Genomic DNA, 20,443 nt, shown 5'->3' on the forward strand with positions numbered 1-20,443 from the left:
CTGCTACATTGCGTCATCCCCCCCTCTTTCTTCCTTTCATTCGTTATTTTATTTTATTTTTTAACAATTGGGTTTTAAGTAAAGGGGAGTGTGATGGAAATTGTCAATTACACCTTTCCAAATTCTTACAAATGACAAATTTTATTTTGACTACAAAATGGGCTACTAGAAGTTGAATTTGAGGTTTCTATTGGGTTTATTTCCAAATCATTCCCCAACTATAAAAAAACATATTATTTTTTAACTTCCTAAATTAAACTTCACTTGAATAACTAACAATTAATTTAAAAAAAAAAATAAGATTTAAGAGATTTATATATATGAATTACGACAATAAAATATAAATAATAGAATTATTAGTATAAATAAAAATAAATGGAATATACAATTATTTTTTGGGTGTTACATTATTCAAAATAATTTATCATTTTAAACAGTTTTTATATTATTTTTAAATTTTGATATTTCTAAAGACAGTAACAAACAGATTAAAACTTTGAAAAGTTATTTAATTTTTAAAAATATTGATTATTTTTAAAAATAATCAATAACAAATAGCACAAATCAAAATCCAGAAAATGACTGAAAAAGGACCATCTTCAATCCAAATACTATCTTTATTACCTAAAGCCCATTTTGTTTTGTTTCTTTTAAATAATAAAGATCATTTATTAGGAAAAAAAAATTCTTACCCTTAAATTTTTGTAAGAATCTATAAAAAATTTCAAATTAACTAATTCAGATTAATATTTGACACGTGTTTGATTGGTTATTTCAAACATATATTTTTTTATGTATTTAAAAAATTGAAAAATGAAAAAGAAAATAAAAAACATAATTTTATTAAATTATAGTTCATTTAGAGAGTTTCTTCATTATGGAACAAAGGCCATTTTTTATTTGGCAATGCGGGTCTTTATATCACTTAACATCTCCGATTCTTGGGGAGGCAACTTTTCTTTTAGTCCTCAACTTAATGTTCGAACATTTTGTGTGATCAATTTTTTTTAGTAGAGGGTGCATCCAAATTATGAAAGCAAAATTATTATTATTATTTTTTTTATAACAGGAAGCAAAATTAGCTTTGATCGCTCAACAATTATAGATCCCAAATAATTTTTTTACGTAAAAAGTTTAAGTTTCAGTTTTCATATGTATTGTGTATATTTTTGTTTCATTCATGTTAAATAATTAGGCGTTACAACACTGCTATGAGCAAGTACATCTAGGACAAGAAGAACACTTGTTGCACCTTTTTGCAGAAAGCACATCATGTTTATGAGATAAATAATTAACACTAGATAACCATTCAATCACTCATTCACATTTTTCATACAACACAAAATCAAGAGCGCTATGATTTTACAAAAGAACATTTTGGTTATTCTCTTTTAAAGACATAATTAAAATAGATTATTTTTCATAGTCCAAACCACAAATTAGAGAATATCAAGACCGCTCAAATCAATGGTCAAATCCATAAATCAAGCTGAATGCTTAAAAGAGGAAAATTACATCAGACTAGTGACAAGATTGATCTCGAAATTGATGAATTGTGAGCAATAACGCAAATACATTGTATTTACATTATTCTACATAAAGCTCTGCATAATTCTAATTTGAAATAAAATACCAACTAACATTTTACAACTCATTACCTTACTCATTCACGTTAACCATCAAACTCAAAAGCAAGAACATTCTACGTTTGTTAAAAACGTTATGGACAAAAATATAAATATGTGTTTAATTGCTTTAAAATAGATATGACATTTGGGAAGTGTGTCCAACAACTATATTCAATTTAAATTGAATATTCAAAACCTTTTACAAATCTACCAACACTTATTCATGTAATAACAAGTCAAAAATTCTTCAAACAAATTTCAACTCTCTTCACTATATTTGTGGATCATCATTTACTAAATTTGTCTTTATTTATCTTAAACAAGTTTTGAGAAGTTTCAAGATTCCAAACACTTTTATCATACATATCATTTGTAACACAAATCTTTCTTGTATGTTTTATTGAATGTGTTTGTAAAAAACGTTTCTAGATTGAAAGGTGATTGTAAAAATTCTTTACAGGGTGAAAGATGAAAATTATAATTGATCAACGTGTGATCAAGAGAAAATGTGCGAATGAGAATAATTTGGTTCTGAAGCACATAATGAAAATATCACAGTTGTGATGACTGAACTATTCTGAGTTGGGTGAACCAATATACTTTTTATGTGTGATCTTTTTATCTCTTATATTTAATTATTTGCACACACAAATACACTTTATTATAAATTAATTTATTTTATTTCTAACATATTCATATTATGAACATGTTGTTTCAATGACGATTGATCTTAAATTAATTTAAATTAAATACAAAAATTAAAATATTAAAAAAATTACAATTTAACATTCATTTTTTGTGATTGATATTACTACTTCAGTTACTTATGAGTCCAGGTTTTATAGCTCTTAATTGTGACACTATCAGTAACTAATTTTGGTATACAGTAACCTTTGTGGTCTACTTCGAGATTATCAAGGTCATTATATTGTTGGTTGTGTTGTTCGCTCGAGTAGATGTTTTGTCGTATACTCAGAGCTTTGGGAAATTTATCATGGGCTAAAGTTAGTTTGGAATTGAGAATTTTGCCATATAATCGTTAATAGTAACTCAAAAAATGTTTTGGGTTCACTAGAGGATGGTTATCCCATAAGTCGCTTTTATATTGCTCTTATTATTGTAATTCACAATATCTTTCGATATTAACGAATAACAATTTGGTGGCATGTGTTTCATGAAGCTAATCAAGTAGCATACCATTTTGCTAAGAATAGTCTAACAATTTGGTGGCATGTTTTCATGAATCTAGTCAAGTGGCATACAATTTTGCTAAGTATAGTCTACAGTTAGATGACCTAGTTAATTTTTTAATCTTCTTTTGGGTCCATTTTGAAAATCTTAGTGATACTTGTTAATTAGGAAAATAAAAATGAATCTTAAATGTAAAATTTTAATTTTTACAATTTTAAAATACAAATTATACAAATTTCAAAATTTATTTTTATATAGAATTTTTAGCGGGTGTCCTTAAAGCAGGTATTATTATTTTCATCATAATTGTTAGGGTGTATTAAACTAAATAAAATAAAATAATAAAGAGATATAACACATACAACTACCCCTTTGTTTTGGTGCACGTGGCAGTTGAAAATAAACATCATTTCCAAAGAATAACCAAGTTGATTCCTTAGTTAGACAGGTATAAATAATCATAACTCCCCTCTAACTTCATTAATAGGCGGCACCAAACTGTGGCATGACTCGGACCATTTCCTCTCTTTCATTCCCACTGGATTTTTGAAAGAGAAACACTATACTCTCACATTCGATTGAATTTGCAGACAATTGCACGTACTCAATTTACGTTTAAATTATCTCTTTACAATTAATTAGATGTTTTAAATTTTAATATAAATATTAAATTTTTAAAATTTAAAATCTCAATCGTTTAACTTAGTTAAACATTTCAAAACTAATCAGCTACATTAAATTTTGATTGTTCACAACCGGAATGCAATTGGATTGCCATTGTACCATATCACCCAACTTGCACTTTCTCACACGTCTCGATAAGCTCGCGTATAAGGTTTACTATTAAGTGATGTTGATTTTGTTTTTTCACTATAAAAAACTAAAAGTACTTCTCATCTGTATAACATTTATAATTCATACCAACCGTCCAAAATTTAAGTTAAATTGTCAATATAATTTATTGATTGATTTAACATGTAAATTCCAGTTCAAAATACTCACACAAGCTAATATTAATTGCTCCCGTGTTTCCGTGATGATTCTACCTGATCCGATCCCAATTGTGTCCTTTATATGTTGTCCTCCAAATATTAGAGTCGACTATGAAATTTTAAATATTATAGATTGACAAAAAAAAATAGTGTCTTTCTAACTATTTCATCATTATTTTTTAATATAATCAATGTTCATTAAAAATTGATTTCAATAAAAATCAATAGAAATTATTTAATTTATTTTGTCATTTAGTAGATAGTACATAAGATTTTCATAATTTTAATTTAAAAATTTCTTTTTTATTACACATGCACCAATATCTTATGAATTCATCGATTAATAAATAGTCTAATAATAGCAAAATATTCGCAAATATTCTTTATAAATAATTATTCATGATTTTCTTTATTTTTATAGATAAAATAATAATTTAATTTTCGTCGATTTAATTAATTTAAGTATTTTTTCATTTTATTAAATTAATACCATTTAAATAATTATTTTATTTATAAAAATAAAATGACCATAATAGTATGGACGCTATCCATATTAAAATTCCTCAATTGTTGTGTTGTGAAACATGCTAAGGAAAATAATCTTACTACAGATAAAACTTTAACGAACAAGTTTTCCATTTTAGTGATTCACTGTTCTTTTAATTTATCTCTCTTGAGTTTATTTGATTTTATTTCTCAGAAAATGTTTTATTTTCATAAAGTAAATCACAAAAGATTGTTTAGTCATTTTTACCCTTAATTGCATTTTTCTATTTACTATTTTTATCGATTCATAAAATTAATCATCTATTTTAAAATTTGATAGTTTTGGTTCATCTATTATATTTTTAATTAAAAAATGATAATATAATATATTTTAAATAATCTAACATACACTCTTATTATATATAATCATCTTGATATATTAATTATTTATGTTGTAAGTTAAATTATAAAAATGAATAATTTTAAAAGTTAAAATTAAAGTTTTTATAACAATTTAATAGATATCAATTATTTTATATTATTATAAAAATTTATATTATATATTATATCATTTAAAAAAAGTCAAAATTATTTAATTTTAAAATAAAAAAAGTCAATTTGACGACCATTACCGTAGTTTTACATAGAGCAAAATAATTTATTATTCAAATTTTATTCTTCCACAGTATGTCCAACGTCACTATGATGGCCACTAACTTTTTTTGCTGTCATTACCCCCTCACCGTCCTTACTAGCAATCTACCATAGTCATTAATGCTATTTCCATTTTCAAACACAGGCCCCTTACCACTAATAAACATGTTTATAGGAGTAGCACTAGTTTAGTTGTTTCTTAAACTAAATTAATACATGTTAAATGTGGGTCTCTGAAAATTTAGGTGTTCTGTGCACCAGTTTGAATTTCATATATATTTTTTTTAAGTAGTTATATAATATATCTATCAATTTAATCATTGATAAAATGTATCAATTTGGATATGTAGTAGTTAGAGTTGTCTTAAATATTTTAAAAATTATATTTTAATTTTAAAAATTGAGTTTATAATAAAAAAAAATACAATTTTTATAATTAAAAAAATAATAAAATAAAATTTAGTCGCTATACAAAAATTCTCAATTTTTTTATCTATAATTTTTTTAATTCACTTTTACTCTTTATTTTAAAAAAATTCTTTATACAAATATGATATTTTTACTCCATAAAAACGTCTTTATAAAATCTAGATAGAGACTACAAGAAATGAATTTAATTTTGAAATGTCCCTGTAAATAAAAATGTCCCTATTTTGAAAATTGTATTTGTATATTTATGTTGTTAAGAAGTGCCTTTACTTTTACTTTTTCATGGGGCACATCTAATTTTGGACTCTACAAATTTAGTTAATATTGTACATTTAAGATTTATAAAATGCTTGTATATTAAAGAACTTCAAAAGGGCGTTTCATGAGATTAAAATGTTAATTTTGCATATTTTAATTTGTAAAAGTGGGATAGAAAATATCAAATATTAAGGTGTAAATAATATGTAATGTAATTATGAAAATGATAGTAACTAAAAATATTAAAAATTATATAATGGCGAAAATATATAGAAAAAATAAAAAAAATTTAGGTGTTTTTTTTTGTTTGTAATACATGTAACTTAAAAAAAATATAGAAAGTTTAAGTTTGCAAAAAAACATGAAAAATACGAGAAAGATATGTTTCAAAAGTCATTATTCTATGTTATAGATCTTACACAAAGTGAGCAAAATAATTTCAAATTAAGCTTATTACGTATAACTAACAATAGTGAATGTTCCCTGTTTGACTTCTTGTTATTTTTGCCCATAATATTTGATGAAAAGCCTCGTAAGTGTTTTGTTTCTGGAAATTGCATTTTGCATACGTTACTATGGAAAATGGTGGCCGTTTCTAAATTGACTTTTTTACATGAATCTATTCAATTTAATTTTTTCGTTAGTTTTTCATGTTAAATTAATAGTATTAAAAAGAATATATTTGAAAAAAAATATTTTAATAATTTGAAAATGTATTTATATTTATGTACAATTTTTTTATTTATAGATATTTATAATTATGAATAGAGATAAATATTATGTACATTATATTTATATTTATGATAGTGAAAATATAACAATTGTTTTTTTATAAATTATTAATAAAGATAACTTGTTAAAATGACTATTTTGAAGAAAAACAACACTAATTTTGGAGCCGATAGAGTGCTCCCTTAAAAAGTTAAAATGAGATCATTAAGCTATGACCACGGGTTCATTGTGTTTTTCCCCACAATTTTCCTAAGTTTCAAATTTTAATTATGTTAACTAAATCTATTTTTGTTGTTTGAATCCGCCACAACAACTCCACGGTTTTAAGAAAAACAATGGGATTGGTTAAATATACAGAGAGTAATTTTATCTCTAAATGCAATAGGTGGTGTATAGCTACTTCACCTTGCACACGTATGCCAACTTTTTTCCTAAAATAAACCATACGTTAAAGCAATTAATTATTATATCTGTAAATTATAATTTAACTGATAAATTGATATTATTATAGTGAATATTACATCTAAAATTTAAAGTAGACATCTCACAATTATATACAAGTTTATTTACTATTTCATTAATATATATAAAAAATTTAATAAAATACTAACATGTTATGTTTTAAATATAAAATTTTTCTATTAAAAATATATTAAAAAAATATGTATTCAAAACTTTGAATCATTCAATTTTTACTCTTTTCATAATAATAATTTTTAAAAATTTCTCAACAAATACCCTTATTTGATTTGTTATTATGACTCTTAAATTTATTAGTGTTAAAAAAAGACATAGGTGGGAGCCCACTTTAACTGTACTAGTATTTGTATTGGCTACAACTCAACTGCCAAGTCTCAAGACCTATAAATATGTGTGATGTGATTGGAAAGCAGATATTCAAGTTACAGTTAAAATCAAACCTATAGATATAATTTCCCATTAAGAAGGAAAGAAAGGTAGGGGAGGGGACAATTTCATTACAATCCCAACCTATCATACCCATTGGTTGCTTTGCTCCTCCTTTCTCATATATACCTTTTTGGATATATTTCTCTTGGCAAATAAATTTTTTTTTTTACTCTATTTGTGTTTCAAATTTCAACCAATTGCATAAAAAAACAAGAAAAGAAGTCTATTACTAGAACAAAGGTACCATTTAACAAAGGGAAAATTTAATTTAGTCTAGTGATCAGATCAAATCAAATCAAATGGGTGCTCCTTTATCATCTTGGCCATGGGAGAATTTGGGAATATTCAAGGTACATAACAAAATTATATTATTATGTTTAGTTATGATTTGAATCATATATCAAATTTGTTTCTTTTTTACTATGATATAATAATTTTGTGGTACTGAAATATATATTTTTTGTTTAGTATGTGTTATATGGGCCATTGGTGGGGAAAGTGGTGTATGGATTGTTGTATGAAGAGGAACACTCAAACTCCAACCTCAACTGGTGGTGCCTTCATTTGCTCATACTATGTGGTCTAAGAGGTTTAGTACACGTGCTTTGGTGTTCTTATAGTAACTTGCTTTTTCTTACTAGAAATCGAAGAATTCTTCAACAGGGTGTTGATTTCAAGCAGATTGACAAAGAATGGGACTGGTAATTAATTAACACATTTCATAATTAATTGATTTGTATATATATTTTTTTTTAATTTAAGTATCAGGCTGAACATGATGTGGTACATATATATGTATGATTATTGATTATATTAAATAAATTTTTTATATTTTTTGAAACAGGGACAATTTCATGATTCTTCAAGCACTTGTTGGTTCAATATGTTTTTATGTCTTTCCCTTTCTTCAACATCTTCCTCTATGGAATGCAAAAGGACTTATTGCTGCTTTGGTGCTACACGTGGGAGTCTCGGAGCCACTTTATTATTGGGTACATAAGAAATTTCATGAAGATTATCTTTTCACTCATTATCACTCACTTCATCATTCATCTCCGGTGCCGACCCCTCTTACCGGTGAGATTCACATATAACTAACTATCTTCAATTCTATTCTATATTTGGAAATTGGTTGTTCATAAGAAAAGCTAGTTGCATAATTTCTTCCATTTCATTATATTTTCTAGCTATTTAAATATATTTTTATTCTTTATAAATATATAAATCTTTATTTTTTATCTTTACATTTTTTTAATTATTAATTTATTAGTAATCTGTACAAAATTTTGCGACATAATTAATTTTATGTGAAAATATCGACCGATATTTCAATTAGGAACATTATTTTTTTTTAAATTACAAAGATCCATTTAATTATTTATTTATTAAAAATAAAAACCGAAAAAGAAAACATATTTGAAACTATCTTATTATATTCATGTAAAATTAGATGTCAACATTGTATTGGTGATTGAGCATATGATTTGTGTTGTTGCAGCTGAAAACGCAACACTTTTGGAACATGTTATTTTGACGGTAGTGATTGGAATCCCAATAATTGGTGCCTCTATGATGGGATATGGTTCCGGAAGTTTGGTATATAGCTATGTTTTGATATTTGATTTCCTAAGATGCTTGGGTCATTGCAACGTTGAAATAGTTCCACACAAATTGTTCGAGGCATTTCCATTTCTTAGATATGTGATTTACACACCAACGTAAGTTAATTTTCGTTACAGCTAATACACTCTCGAGTAAACTACGTAGTACAACTCATTACGTGTAACATTGTTAGAAATTGATAGAAGATAGTAGTTGCTTGCATTCATTTCTCTCTCTTTATTGGTAAGAACAGTGACGTGCATTTAATGCGTGCCACCAAAATGCTATATGTGAAGTGTGAACCATGCTTGAATATTGCACCATAGCATGTCGGTTTCTTTAAGACTTTGATACTATTAGTATTAGATTTAACCGTTTTTATTGATCTATCTATAATAGTTTCAAGAGATTCAATAGAAAAAGGTTTAGTATTTTTTTAGGTGAAAATTATTTTCTTCCTTTTTGAATTAGACTCATCTAAAGAAATTTAATTTAGTATAAAATAAATGATATCAAGTATTAATGAATAAATCAATACTTAATATTATATATGTATACAAGATAAATTATAAGTATGCTTAAATATAAACCATTACGGCATGTCAACTTAATAAAAATATTTTCTATATTTATTATTTAAAATTTATGTTAATTTTCGTTCTTAACAAAAAATATTTAAGACTTATAAAATGACCAATTATTTGTATTTTTGAAAATATTGAAAAATATTAAATAACTGTTTTTGTTATTTTTATAAATGCATCCTTTCTAGTTTGTATGACATGTTTTATCCATTGCAATTGTCCATTTCATTAATTTTTATTTTTTGTAGAAATTTGACGAGTCATATATTCTCTTATTAACAAGTTAAAATTAATACAAATTTTAAAAAATGAAAACTAATTTTTTTTTCTTAAAATAAACAAACTCTTATTGTTTTTTTAAACTATAAACCATTAAATTGATGGTTGAGCTTTACAACAAAATTTGTTCTAGAGAATAGAGTTGTTGAAGTCTAAACAAATGGACCACAAAAACCAAACTTTTGCAAGTTTGGTTAATAACTTAATTAGTTGGAGATTATTAAAAAAAAAAAATAGGACCAAACGATTAATAAATTTTATCCAGAGCCTAGATGCTTATATTAAATATCCCCTGCATATATAGTTTATCTAGCTTTCATCTTTTTTCTCTTGAAACCTATAGGACAGTAGAATAGCATTAGAAGATAGCATGCATTTTGGTCCAATGTGATTCCATAACTTCCATTTACATCCATTTGTATTTATTTATCTCTTTTCTATGCTATGCAGATACCACAATCTACATCACACTGAAAAGGACACTAATTTCTGCCTCTTTATGCCTCTCTTTGACGCATTAGGCAATACTCTAAACAAAAATTCATGGACATTACACAAAACATTAAGTTCAGGGTCAGGTAAATTGTCCTATAATTAATTACTACTAGTAATTAATATTTTTCAATTTTTGTGGAATATAATTAGTAATATTAAATGAATCCTGCAGGAAATGATGATAAGGCACCGCATTTTGTATTTCTGGCTCATATGGTTGATCTATCATCTTGCATGCATGTTCCCTTTGTTTTACGATCCACTGCTTCACTTCCATACAAAACAAGACTCTTATTCCTCCCAGGTTTGCCATTGACATTTATGGTTGTTTTGGCAATGTGGATTTGGTCCAAAACCTTTTTACTTAGTTTCTATTACCTTCGAGGACGACTCCACCAAACGTGGGTTGTTCCGCGATGTGGCTTTCAGGTGTGTCATCTATTTTTATTTTATTTTATTTTTTTAAACCACAAATAAATGTTAGTTGTTATTTTATATTTATTTTATTTTATCTTTTAATATTCGTAACAGTATTTCTTGCCATTTGCTACTGATGGAATTAACAAGCAAATTGAACAAGCTATCCTTAGGGCTGATAAAATGGGGGTTAAAGTCATTAGCCTTGCTGCATTAAACAAGGTTAGGCTTATATTATTGAATTCATTTATTTCTTTTCTTATTTAATTTCACTATTATGATTAAATTTGGCATTTTCTGTGCATAGTTGTTGAAGTTTTTAATGCCTTGTAGTTGTAAGGTACAGTACTGATGAAACTAAATATATTGTAGTTCATCATAATTGCAGCATTGGTGGACCAATTTTGTAACTTCTTAACATTTTACACATCACATTAATAATCTTTTTCTCTAATTTTTTTTCCCAAAAAATGTTTTTATGTCTAAAATAACTATTGTGCCTAAAAGTATTAGTATTGGATAAGTGACTCATTAACGAAATTAGAATAGATTCTGATACAATATTAAATTTCGGACCTAAATTCAATTTACAGTAAATATTGTATAAATTTATGAGGATGATTTTTCTAATTCAGGAATTCTTAATATATTTTTATTGAATACAGAATGAGTCTCTAAATGGGGGTGGAAAACTTTTTGTGGACAAGCATCCAAACCTTAAGGTTAGAGTTGTTCATGGAAACACTTTAACAGCTGCTGTTATTCTCAACGAGTTACCACAAGATGTTGAAGAGGTTTTCCTAACAGGAGCTACTTCCAAACTTGGAAGAGCAATTGCACTCTACCTTTGCCAAAAGAAAGTTAGAGTTCTGGTAACTTTTCTCCCTCTACCATTTTCATTAATTTTTTTAGATCACAGTTTCATTATTTAATAATTGTTTGTGGTCCATTTCATATGTGCAACTCTACTGTTTTATGTCCTCACAACTTTGCACAATTATATAAGTGTTTGTTTGCTTCTGCAACTCAAACATTAATTTTAAATGAATTGAGTTTATTAAAAAGTGAATTGATCGTAAAATTATTTATGTTTGAATTAATTCGCATTAAAGTGAATTAAAATATAAATTTGAATATAAAAATTACGTTTTGAGTCAAATGCTACAAATTCTACCGCAATACCAAGAAGGGGAAGGCAGGGGAACTCTTTGAATCAATTATGTTTATAATTTAATAAAGATATATGATGTATACATATAGTGGAATGTAAATTGAACTTTATTTATACTAATAATTGATTCCTAATTAGATGTAAATGCTGAAACTTTGCAGATGTTAACAATTTCAAACGACAGATTTCAAAAGATTCTAAAGGAAGCCCCTGTTGAATACCAAAGCTACCTTGTCCAAGTGACAAAATACCAAGCAGCACAAAACTGCAAGGTACTTTTATGCGAATAATAATTTAAAAATCCAAATGATTGTGAAGTGTGAACAATATATGAATATAATTAGTTGAGTTAATACAGACATGGATTGTTGGTAAATGGATCACTCCAAGAGAACAAAGTTGGGCTCCACGTGGAACCCATTTTCATCAATTTGTTGTCCCACCTATTTTATCATTTAGAAGAGACTGCACTTATGGTGATCTTGCTGCCATGAGATTGCCCGAAGATGTGGAAGGTATTGGCTGTTGTGAGGTAAACAATCAATTTCATTAATATCTTTCTCATCTTGTTTTCTCTAAATTCAATTCCATTTAATTTATATATACAATATTTGAATTTAGTTGATAGTGTAAATTTTTGTGGCATTTTAGTACACAATGGACAGAGGAGTTGTTCATGCATGCCATGCAGGAGGAGTGGTACATAGTCTTGAAGGTTGGTCTCATCATGAAGTTGGGGCCATAGATGTTAACAGGATTGATCTTGTGTGGCAAGCAGCACTCAAACATGGTTTAAGGCTTGTTTCAAGTCAGCACATTAAATGTCATTAAAAATATATATTTGCCAAACAACTTTATAAAGCTCTGTCTTATATTTGTTTTGGTAATCTTTCATATCATGAGTGGCCATCAAGTTTGGTTGTATTCATTCAACTTACTTTAATTAGTGTGATATTTATGTTTATTATTAAACGATCATTTATATGATCGCATACATATTCATAGTTATTCATAATCATACCATAAATGAAGTGAAAGCAAACTTAGCTAGCTTCACATTTTTCAAATTTCTTCTATATTCATTTCTTCTATCGTATGTTAATTACTTTTTAGATAGTGTTGAAATGCACAAAGACATAACACAAATAGATGGTGAATTGAGCCATGCGATCTCTTCTTTTCAATCAATAATATCAGAAAAATGAAAGTGTTGTTATCAATACAAACAAATGACAAACAAGAAAAGGAATAATAAGTCATGCAGCTAATTATAATAAGAATTAACAGCTAATCATTTAATCTTTAAGAGATCCTCCTGTATCTTATGTCTCACTTGAATTGTAACCAATTTTTTGAAAAATAATTAATTATGTTGATTTTAATCATAAAATGAATTTCATTTACACTTATTAATTGTGTTGATTTTAATAATTCAATGAATTAAAACACAATAAATAAAAATATATATGTTAATAAGAAAAATAATTAATATTTCATTGATAATATAAAAAACACAATTGATTTACAATAAATAAATATTACAAATGAGATACTTCATATCAGATAGAGGGACTAGTATTTCAGTATTTTAGGTTATAACTCACAATTATGAGGTGATTAGGGTTGTGCAAAAAATCCGGTTATGAGGTCGAAATTCAAAACTGGATCTAAATTCATTTTAAATATTCGGTTAAAATCATATGGTTATAATCCGGTTTATTTATAAACCGGTTGGATAACTACTTATGTTTTATATTTGGATTTGGTTTTTATCCACTACCAATATTTTGTAAAATTTTGAGATTTTATTTCTTGAAAATAATTTGAAATTTTTTGTTTTCAAAAAAATTTCGAAAACAATAAATAAAAAAAAAAACTTTTTTTTCTCAAAATAATTTTAAATCGAACTTTTTCTCGAAAAATTAGGTGAGAATTTTTTTAAAAAAATTTATCGAAAAAATTGATTTTTTTAAATAACCGATTTTTAAACTATGAATAAATATTATTTTTATAAAAAATCAAATTTTAACCGATTTTGAAAAAAAATATCGATTTTAAAATTAAAATTTTCAAAATCAGTTGCTTAATTATAAACCGATTATTTAACCGTAACCAATTTTACCATTGGTTTTATAATAGATTTTAAATCAAATAATGAATTTGGTTATAAATCCTAATGCATATATTAATTTTAAAATGAATTTGATTTAGTTTTTTAAAAAAACCAACCATAAACAGCTCTAGAGGTGATAATGTTACATCGAAAATTTATTGAATTAAATTTTAAGTATTTATAGTTTATTTAAAATCTTCGTACACAGTAGAAAATGAGACTTGAAATTCAAATGACTTATAATTTATGATTTCGGATAAATTATTTAATTTTTTAATTTGAGAGAGTAATAAGATGATTTGAGGAAAGAACATATAAATTAGAATCATAAAGAAGCTGTAGGTTCAACTCCCTTATCCATCAAAAATTAATATTTGGCCATTTCAAAATAATACTAAATTATTGGTGCTCTATAATTTCAAGATTCAACAACATTATTTATTCGCCACTGAGCACGGTTTATTAAATGAATAATGTGTACGATATGTTTTTTCACGAACAAATTACGAAAGCTAATATTTTAAATTAGGAAAAGTAACTATACACTAAGTTGAAATAGTCAAACCAATTAAAAAATGACACATATGATTTTTTACATTTCTGTTTTTAATTATAATATTTAGCATTTTTCTTATTAGATATATCTTTATCGATTAGTTAATTATTTATTTAATTGACTATATAGTTTTATATAACTTTTGATGTAAATAACAATTTTTTCAATTATCAATATAATTCAACTTAATTTTTTTCATTTATCTCTTATCAATAGTTTAAATAAAAACTTATGATATGGTTATAGAGATTAATTATTTCCTATTTTTTTTTTCAAAAATATATTGGAAAATTTTTCATATAAACTTAATTGATTTATCTTTTCTTTTTTGCTTGACTCTTGAACAATTTGTTCAATTTTCGCTCCATCTTTCTCGATTCAAAACAAATTCTTTTTGCTTCTTTCTTTATTTTCTTATCTTTTCATCTCAAATTTCAAGTTATAATTATCTCATCACAATAATTATAAAAAAAAAAAAAAAGAAACTCATCAAACAATGAATGTTTAGAACAAAATATTTGTCTAACAAACTTTTTACAAAATGCAACTTTTCTTCAATACTTTGATGTCTAATTTATTTCGACGTCAACAACTTTCGTCAAGTATAAAAAAGATGTAGTCAAGTATATTATTCAAATTATTCTCGTCTTAAATTTTAGAATATATGCTATCAAAATATAAAAATTATTAATTGATTAGTTTTTCAAGTAGTTCATTTAAGTGCATTATTTTTATAATTAATTTTAACAAAAAATTATATAAAAAATTTCTTATATATATTAAGGATACAGGTAGTATTTGCAGTATTGGAGAGTTATGACTTACTATATATAGTATATGAGATAAATTTTGAATATTTTATTTTTCAAATTAGTTAGATGTAAGGGACCTGTTAGTGCCTGTACGTGGCAGACAATGGAGCAATGAATGATATATAATTTTTCTGATATATAGTTGTTGGTTGCATTAATTTGAAACCGTCCAATCAATAATCGTTTGATTGTTTGGGAAAAGCTAACAATTGGTGGTTATCAGTTAGATTCTAGTCAATTCAATTACCAAAAATTTCAAGAAAGGTGGCGGAGAGGTGGTGAGATTTTTTTTTTTTTTTTTTAATTTACGATAAAATATTTAATTTAACGATATACATTTATAAGTTGATATAATAAATTCATGTAAATATTTTTTTTTTTCAATTTTTATTAATTAAACTGGTACATGAATACATACTTATATTCTTTTTTTTTGCTAAGTGTATATAGACTTATATTGGCATGTGAGTATGCCCAAGAAACATATAAATTTGGTTTGTTTGTCGAATAAATCACAATAATTTAGTTTTGAAATTCTACGGACAAAGCAATTTCGAAAATATTGATGTACCAAGAGAAATTTCAAAAATATTGATTTAAATATTGATGTACCGAGAGAAATTTCAAAAATATTGTATTTTTATTTTGATGTACCGAGAGAATTTTCGAAAAACATTTCATTGGATCTAATGAATATTTCTACTAGAAAAATGCCAATTATAGACTATCAAATGTCTTCGTTAATTAAGTAAAACCGTCGGTAGCTTAATAGTACTGGCCGTCTTCATACTTTAATAATAAAAAAAGAAAGAAAAAAAAAACCCTTTATTTCTAGTCAATTTCAAAAAGAAAAATATTTGTAATTATTTTTAAACTTTATCTCAATTGATGAACATAAATATTGTGTGATGGACGAAACTATCACAAATTTGTTTCCTATTTAAATTTGTGGTTGCATAATCCCTTAAAAAATCTATTAATTATCTCACAATTGTGTCAGTTAATTATGGCGTAATTTATCATTTTATCTCTTTTAAGATAAAAAAATGTAATCACTAATTGTAAACTTCAAATATATTGTTATTACATATTGAAAAAAAACCTTAATTAAATATCATTTTGTAATTGATTGATTTTATAAGGGATTATGCGGCCACAAATTTGAATAGGAAACAAATTTGTGATAACTTCGTCCATATTCACACATTTGTGGATACTTAGTATGCCACATATTCTCCTTCTATTTTTTCTTTAAAATTTTTTTCTAACAATTTTCTCTTCTCATTTTCTCCCTTTAATTCTTAGTTCTATCTTTTTTCTAAACTTTTTCTTAAACATTTTCTCTATGTTTCCTCTACTATTATTTTCTACCTATATTATCTACTATTTTTATTTTACATTTTAAATAAAAAAATTTATTTGAATTTTTTCTTTCTTTTTTGTTTTTCTTAAATTGTTTACATTTTTTGAAAGAAATTTAAATTGTTTTTTCTATTTTAAAATAAATTTGTATATTTTTTATTTTTTTAAATGGTAATTTACAATTTTAATCGCCATAATTTTTTTTTATATATGATCATTTGTGATCGTTTAAACCTCCACAAAATGACTGATTTTATGTAAAAAGAATTTCAGAGGATTCAAACTCTCAAAAATTAGTGCGAGCTCATACACTCATATTTTTGTGATGGTCTTGAGTCAAATGATCACAAAGTCTTTACCAAATTTAAATTAAAAGAAATCATCAATTTACAACATCTAGACCACTATAAATTTTTTGAGTAAATGATCACAAAGTCTTTACCAAATTTAAATTAAAAGAAATCATCAATTTACAACATCTAGACCACTATAAATTTTTTGAGTAAATGATCACAAAGTCTTTACCAAATTTAAATTAAAAGAAATCATCAATTTACAACATCTAGACCACTATAAATTTTTTGACCAACTCAAATGTTAGTGCTTTTGACTGTCACAAGCCCGCTCCAAATAATTATTTGTGTTGTTAATATAATCTTGTGAAGGATTTTGGCCGCTACAAAATATTAATTCTGTTGTAGGAAAAAAGTTATGAGAGTTTTATACATCACAAATCTATGTGATTTTAAAATAATTCTTTGAGAGAATCTTTATCGCCACAAACTTATTGAGTTTTAAATAAAAACCTATTTGTGAGAGTCATGACCACCATAACCTATCTACAAATTCTGTTCGAAAATTTTGACAACCATTTAAAGAAGATTTTTTAAAAACAAGAATTATTAATTAACTTTTTGAATAATCTGTAATAAATTAGACTATTCAATTATGATCAATGACAAGTATCTACTTTAACAATTGAATTATTTAATTGATATCTCATCAAATAGTCAATTTATTATTGAAAATTTAGACGACAAAAATTGTCTCTCATCGTCACTCTTAGTTCTTACATATCCCTAATGTACACATATTGTCTATATTAATAATACATGCTATGATTTGTATTTGTTATCTTCCCTTAAACTCCTTCACGATATCCAAGGACAAATTTTATAGCAATCTGATTTACGGTAGAGGCTACGGTAAATCACTTCATAAGTTATGGTTGATTTAAAGGTAAAACTACTAAATTAATTGTTTTAATTTTAAATAAATAAATAACTTTTTTTTAATAAAATAGTATCTATTTTTTTTTTGTAATTATAAAATAATTTAATGTTCTAATATTTTTAAATTTAAAAATTAATAAAATTTATCTAAAATATATATTATTTTAACCAAGGTTAAATTAATCAACTGAATTATTTTTTTTAAAAATATCATTTAAAATTAATTATATTAATTTAATAAATATTGTTTTGTTTTAAAGTGTCAAAAAAACTAATCATTTATAAATAAAAAATTAGTAATTTTACTGAGTTACAATTAAATGGTCTAAAAAATCATATTTAAATTCATTTAAATCTCTATGTGGCTTTAACCTGCCCTACCATAGGTGTATAGATTATTAGCTCTTTTGATCATTATGACTAACAATATAATAAGTCAATCGATGTGAATTCAATAAATAAATAAAACAAATAAATTTTTCAAAATTTAATCCATTAAATTAATATCAATCATATTATTTGATCTTCAAGACGAAAAGAGCCGCTACATTAAACTTTTGAGTAGTGTACCATGATTCATAAGGGAGAACCTATATCCATAATCGACCTTAGAATTTGCCTAGGATTTACAGATACTGGATTCTTAAAGCATATATATTCTGCGGTTATGCCATCGAGCCATTGGTTAAAATGAATACTCGAGAACGTCAAATGTGTGTCGTGAACAATAGAATGTATAGCACCTCAAACTATCAATTAAAATGTGGTTGAAAAATAGAACAATGTTAGGAGCTAATTGAAATACAAACACCAATTGCTTCTATGGAAAGCTAAAACCCAATAGAATTACAACATAATAACAAATAGTGACAAAACAACGGGGAGGAAATCTAATAAGACGGTCCTACAATAATATGTAAATAAGAAAGAATGTCAATACAGTATCACAACCGAAATCTACAATCACTTGTATATTAAAGTTTAATTAATCAATATAAACAATCTATACGTACCAAAAAAAAAAATATATAAACAATTTTATGATGTTTTTTTTTGTAAGTATATGTTATAGTTGCGAAATATAAGTTGTTTTGTTGATAACTAATTTCCAGTAAAAAATCTAGTTTATCATTTTAAACGAGGTTTCTCACTTCAACTATACTTTTAAATTAGATATTTTTTTGTTAGCACAAGATTATATTAAAGCATACACTGACGAGTTTTGTATCGTACACTCCCTATCTGTACGGTATACCTTCCTTATTTCAATGGAAAATAACATATTACTCATTTTTACTATGTATAAAACCATCAAAAAAAATTTACCACTTTTTTCTCACCCCACTTTCGAAAATTACAAAATCTTCTTAAAAATTCAAAAATTTCAAACTTTCAAAATATAAAAAAGTGAGTTTTGTTGACATTTTCGAAAGTTTTGTTAAATATGAAACTTTCGAAACTTAAATTTCCAGAAATTTTAACAAATTTCAAAACTTTGGATAAGTTTAAAAGTTTTGAAGTGTGTTTTTCCAAAAATCATCAAAACTTTCGAAAAGTTTGATGAATTTGAAACTTTTAAAACGTAATGCTCGAAACTTTCAAATTCCCGAAGTAATTCAATTTCAAAAAATTCATAACTTTCGAAAGTTTCAATTTATTTCAAAAAATATATGTTGTCTTTTATAATTAAAATTTTATTTTGAAAAATAAATTTATAATGTTATTATTAATTAAATTTATTGTTATTTTTTAAATTAGGTATGAAATTGATTACTATTAATTTATTACTAAAAAAAAATATTTCAAAACTTCTGTATTGTTCCCAAATTTTCGAAACTTGTTTCGGAAGTTTTATTGAAGATCAAACTTTCAAAACAATGTCAGAACTTTTCATATTCCAAAATTTTGAAACTGAAAAACCTCATGTTTCTGAATTTTACATTTTGAAACTTTCAAATTGTTAGAAAGTTTCGAATGTTTCTGTATTTCGAAAGTTTCATCTTCATGGAAACTTTTCAAAGTTTCAAAATTTTAGAAAAAAATGAACTACAAAATTTCATGTTCATGGAAACTTTCGAGGATTTGAAAAATTAATGTTTCGAAAATTTCAAAGTTTCGAAATTTATTTTACTTTTGATTTCAAAGGTTTCAAATGTTCGAATGTTTGCAAATATGTGATTCGAACAATTCAAACTTTCAAAGAAAATAGATGAAAAAAAGAAAAGGAAAACTTTTTGAGAATTTTTACTAATAATATTAAGGACAATATGATATTTTTTATAGAGATAGAAGTGGGAGGTATAGGTAGAGGGTGCGAGGTACAAAACTCTTAAGTATAAGTATCGTGTATTGCTGTATCTGTGAAAATGGTCTAAAGGCCAACAAAGAAAAATCTGTTGAATAAGGCCAGAGTCCAACATACACACTAGTATTTATTGGGCCTGCATGAGAGTAGTCACAAAACAAACTTGACACGTGACACTAGTGGTTTCCGTGAAATGGACACGTGTGCCGTTGTTAAAGTTTGTAAACCGCCAACAA

General features: G+C 25.4%; 1 protein-coding gene across 1 annotated transcript; it reads left to right on the top strand.

Moving 5' to 3' along the window:
- Positions 1-7,258: 7,258 nt before the first annotated feature.
- LOC101503324 (very-long-chain aldehyde decarbonylase CER3) lies at positions 7,259-12,903 on the top strand. The gene is made up of 11 exons (XM_004507730.4): positions 7,259-7,629; positions 7,748-7,980; positions 8,124-8,356; positions 8,778-8,997; positions 10,195-10,322; positions 10,412-10,668; positions 10,771-10,878; positions 11,322-11,528; positions 11,989-12,099; positions 12,186-12,359; positions 12,479-12,903. Exons 1-11 carry the CDS (start codon positions 7,579-7,581, stop codon positions 12,656-12,658), a joined length of 1,902 nt encoding a protein of 633 aa, XP_004507787.1. The 5' UTR covers positions 7,259-7,578; the 3' UTR covers positions 12,659-12,903.
- The last annotated feature ends 7,540 nt before the right edge of the window (positions 12,904-20,443 follow it).

This window comes from Cicer arietinum, chromosome 7, assembly GCF_000331145.2.
Source record: "Cicer arietinum cultivar CDC Frontier isolate Library 1 chromosome 7, Cicar.CDCFrontier_v2.0, whole genome shotgun sequence".
NCBI lineage: Eukaryota > Viridiplantae > Streptophyta > Magnoliopsida > Fabales > Fabaceae > Cicer > Cicer arietinum.

Coding starts and splice junctions, on each gene's coding strand:
- LOC101503324 (XM_004507730.4), top strand. CDS start 7,579: ATGGGTGCTCCTTTATCATCTTGGCCATGGGAGAATTTGGGAATATTC. Junction 10,323..10,411: donor AACATTAAGTTCAGGGTCAG/GTAAATTGTCCT, acceptor TGAATCCTGCAG/GAAATGATGATAAGGCACCG. Junction 10,879..11,321: donor GCCTTGCTGCATTAAACAAG/GTTAGGCTTATA, acceptor TATTGAATACAG/AATGAGTCTCTAAATGGGGG.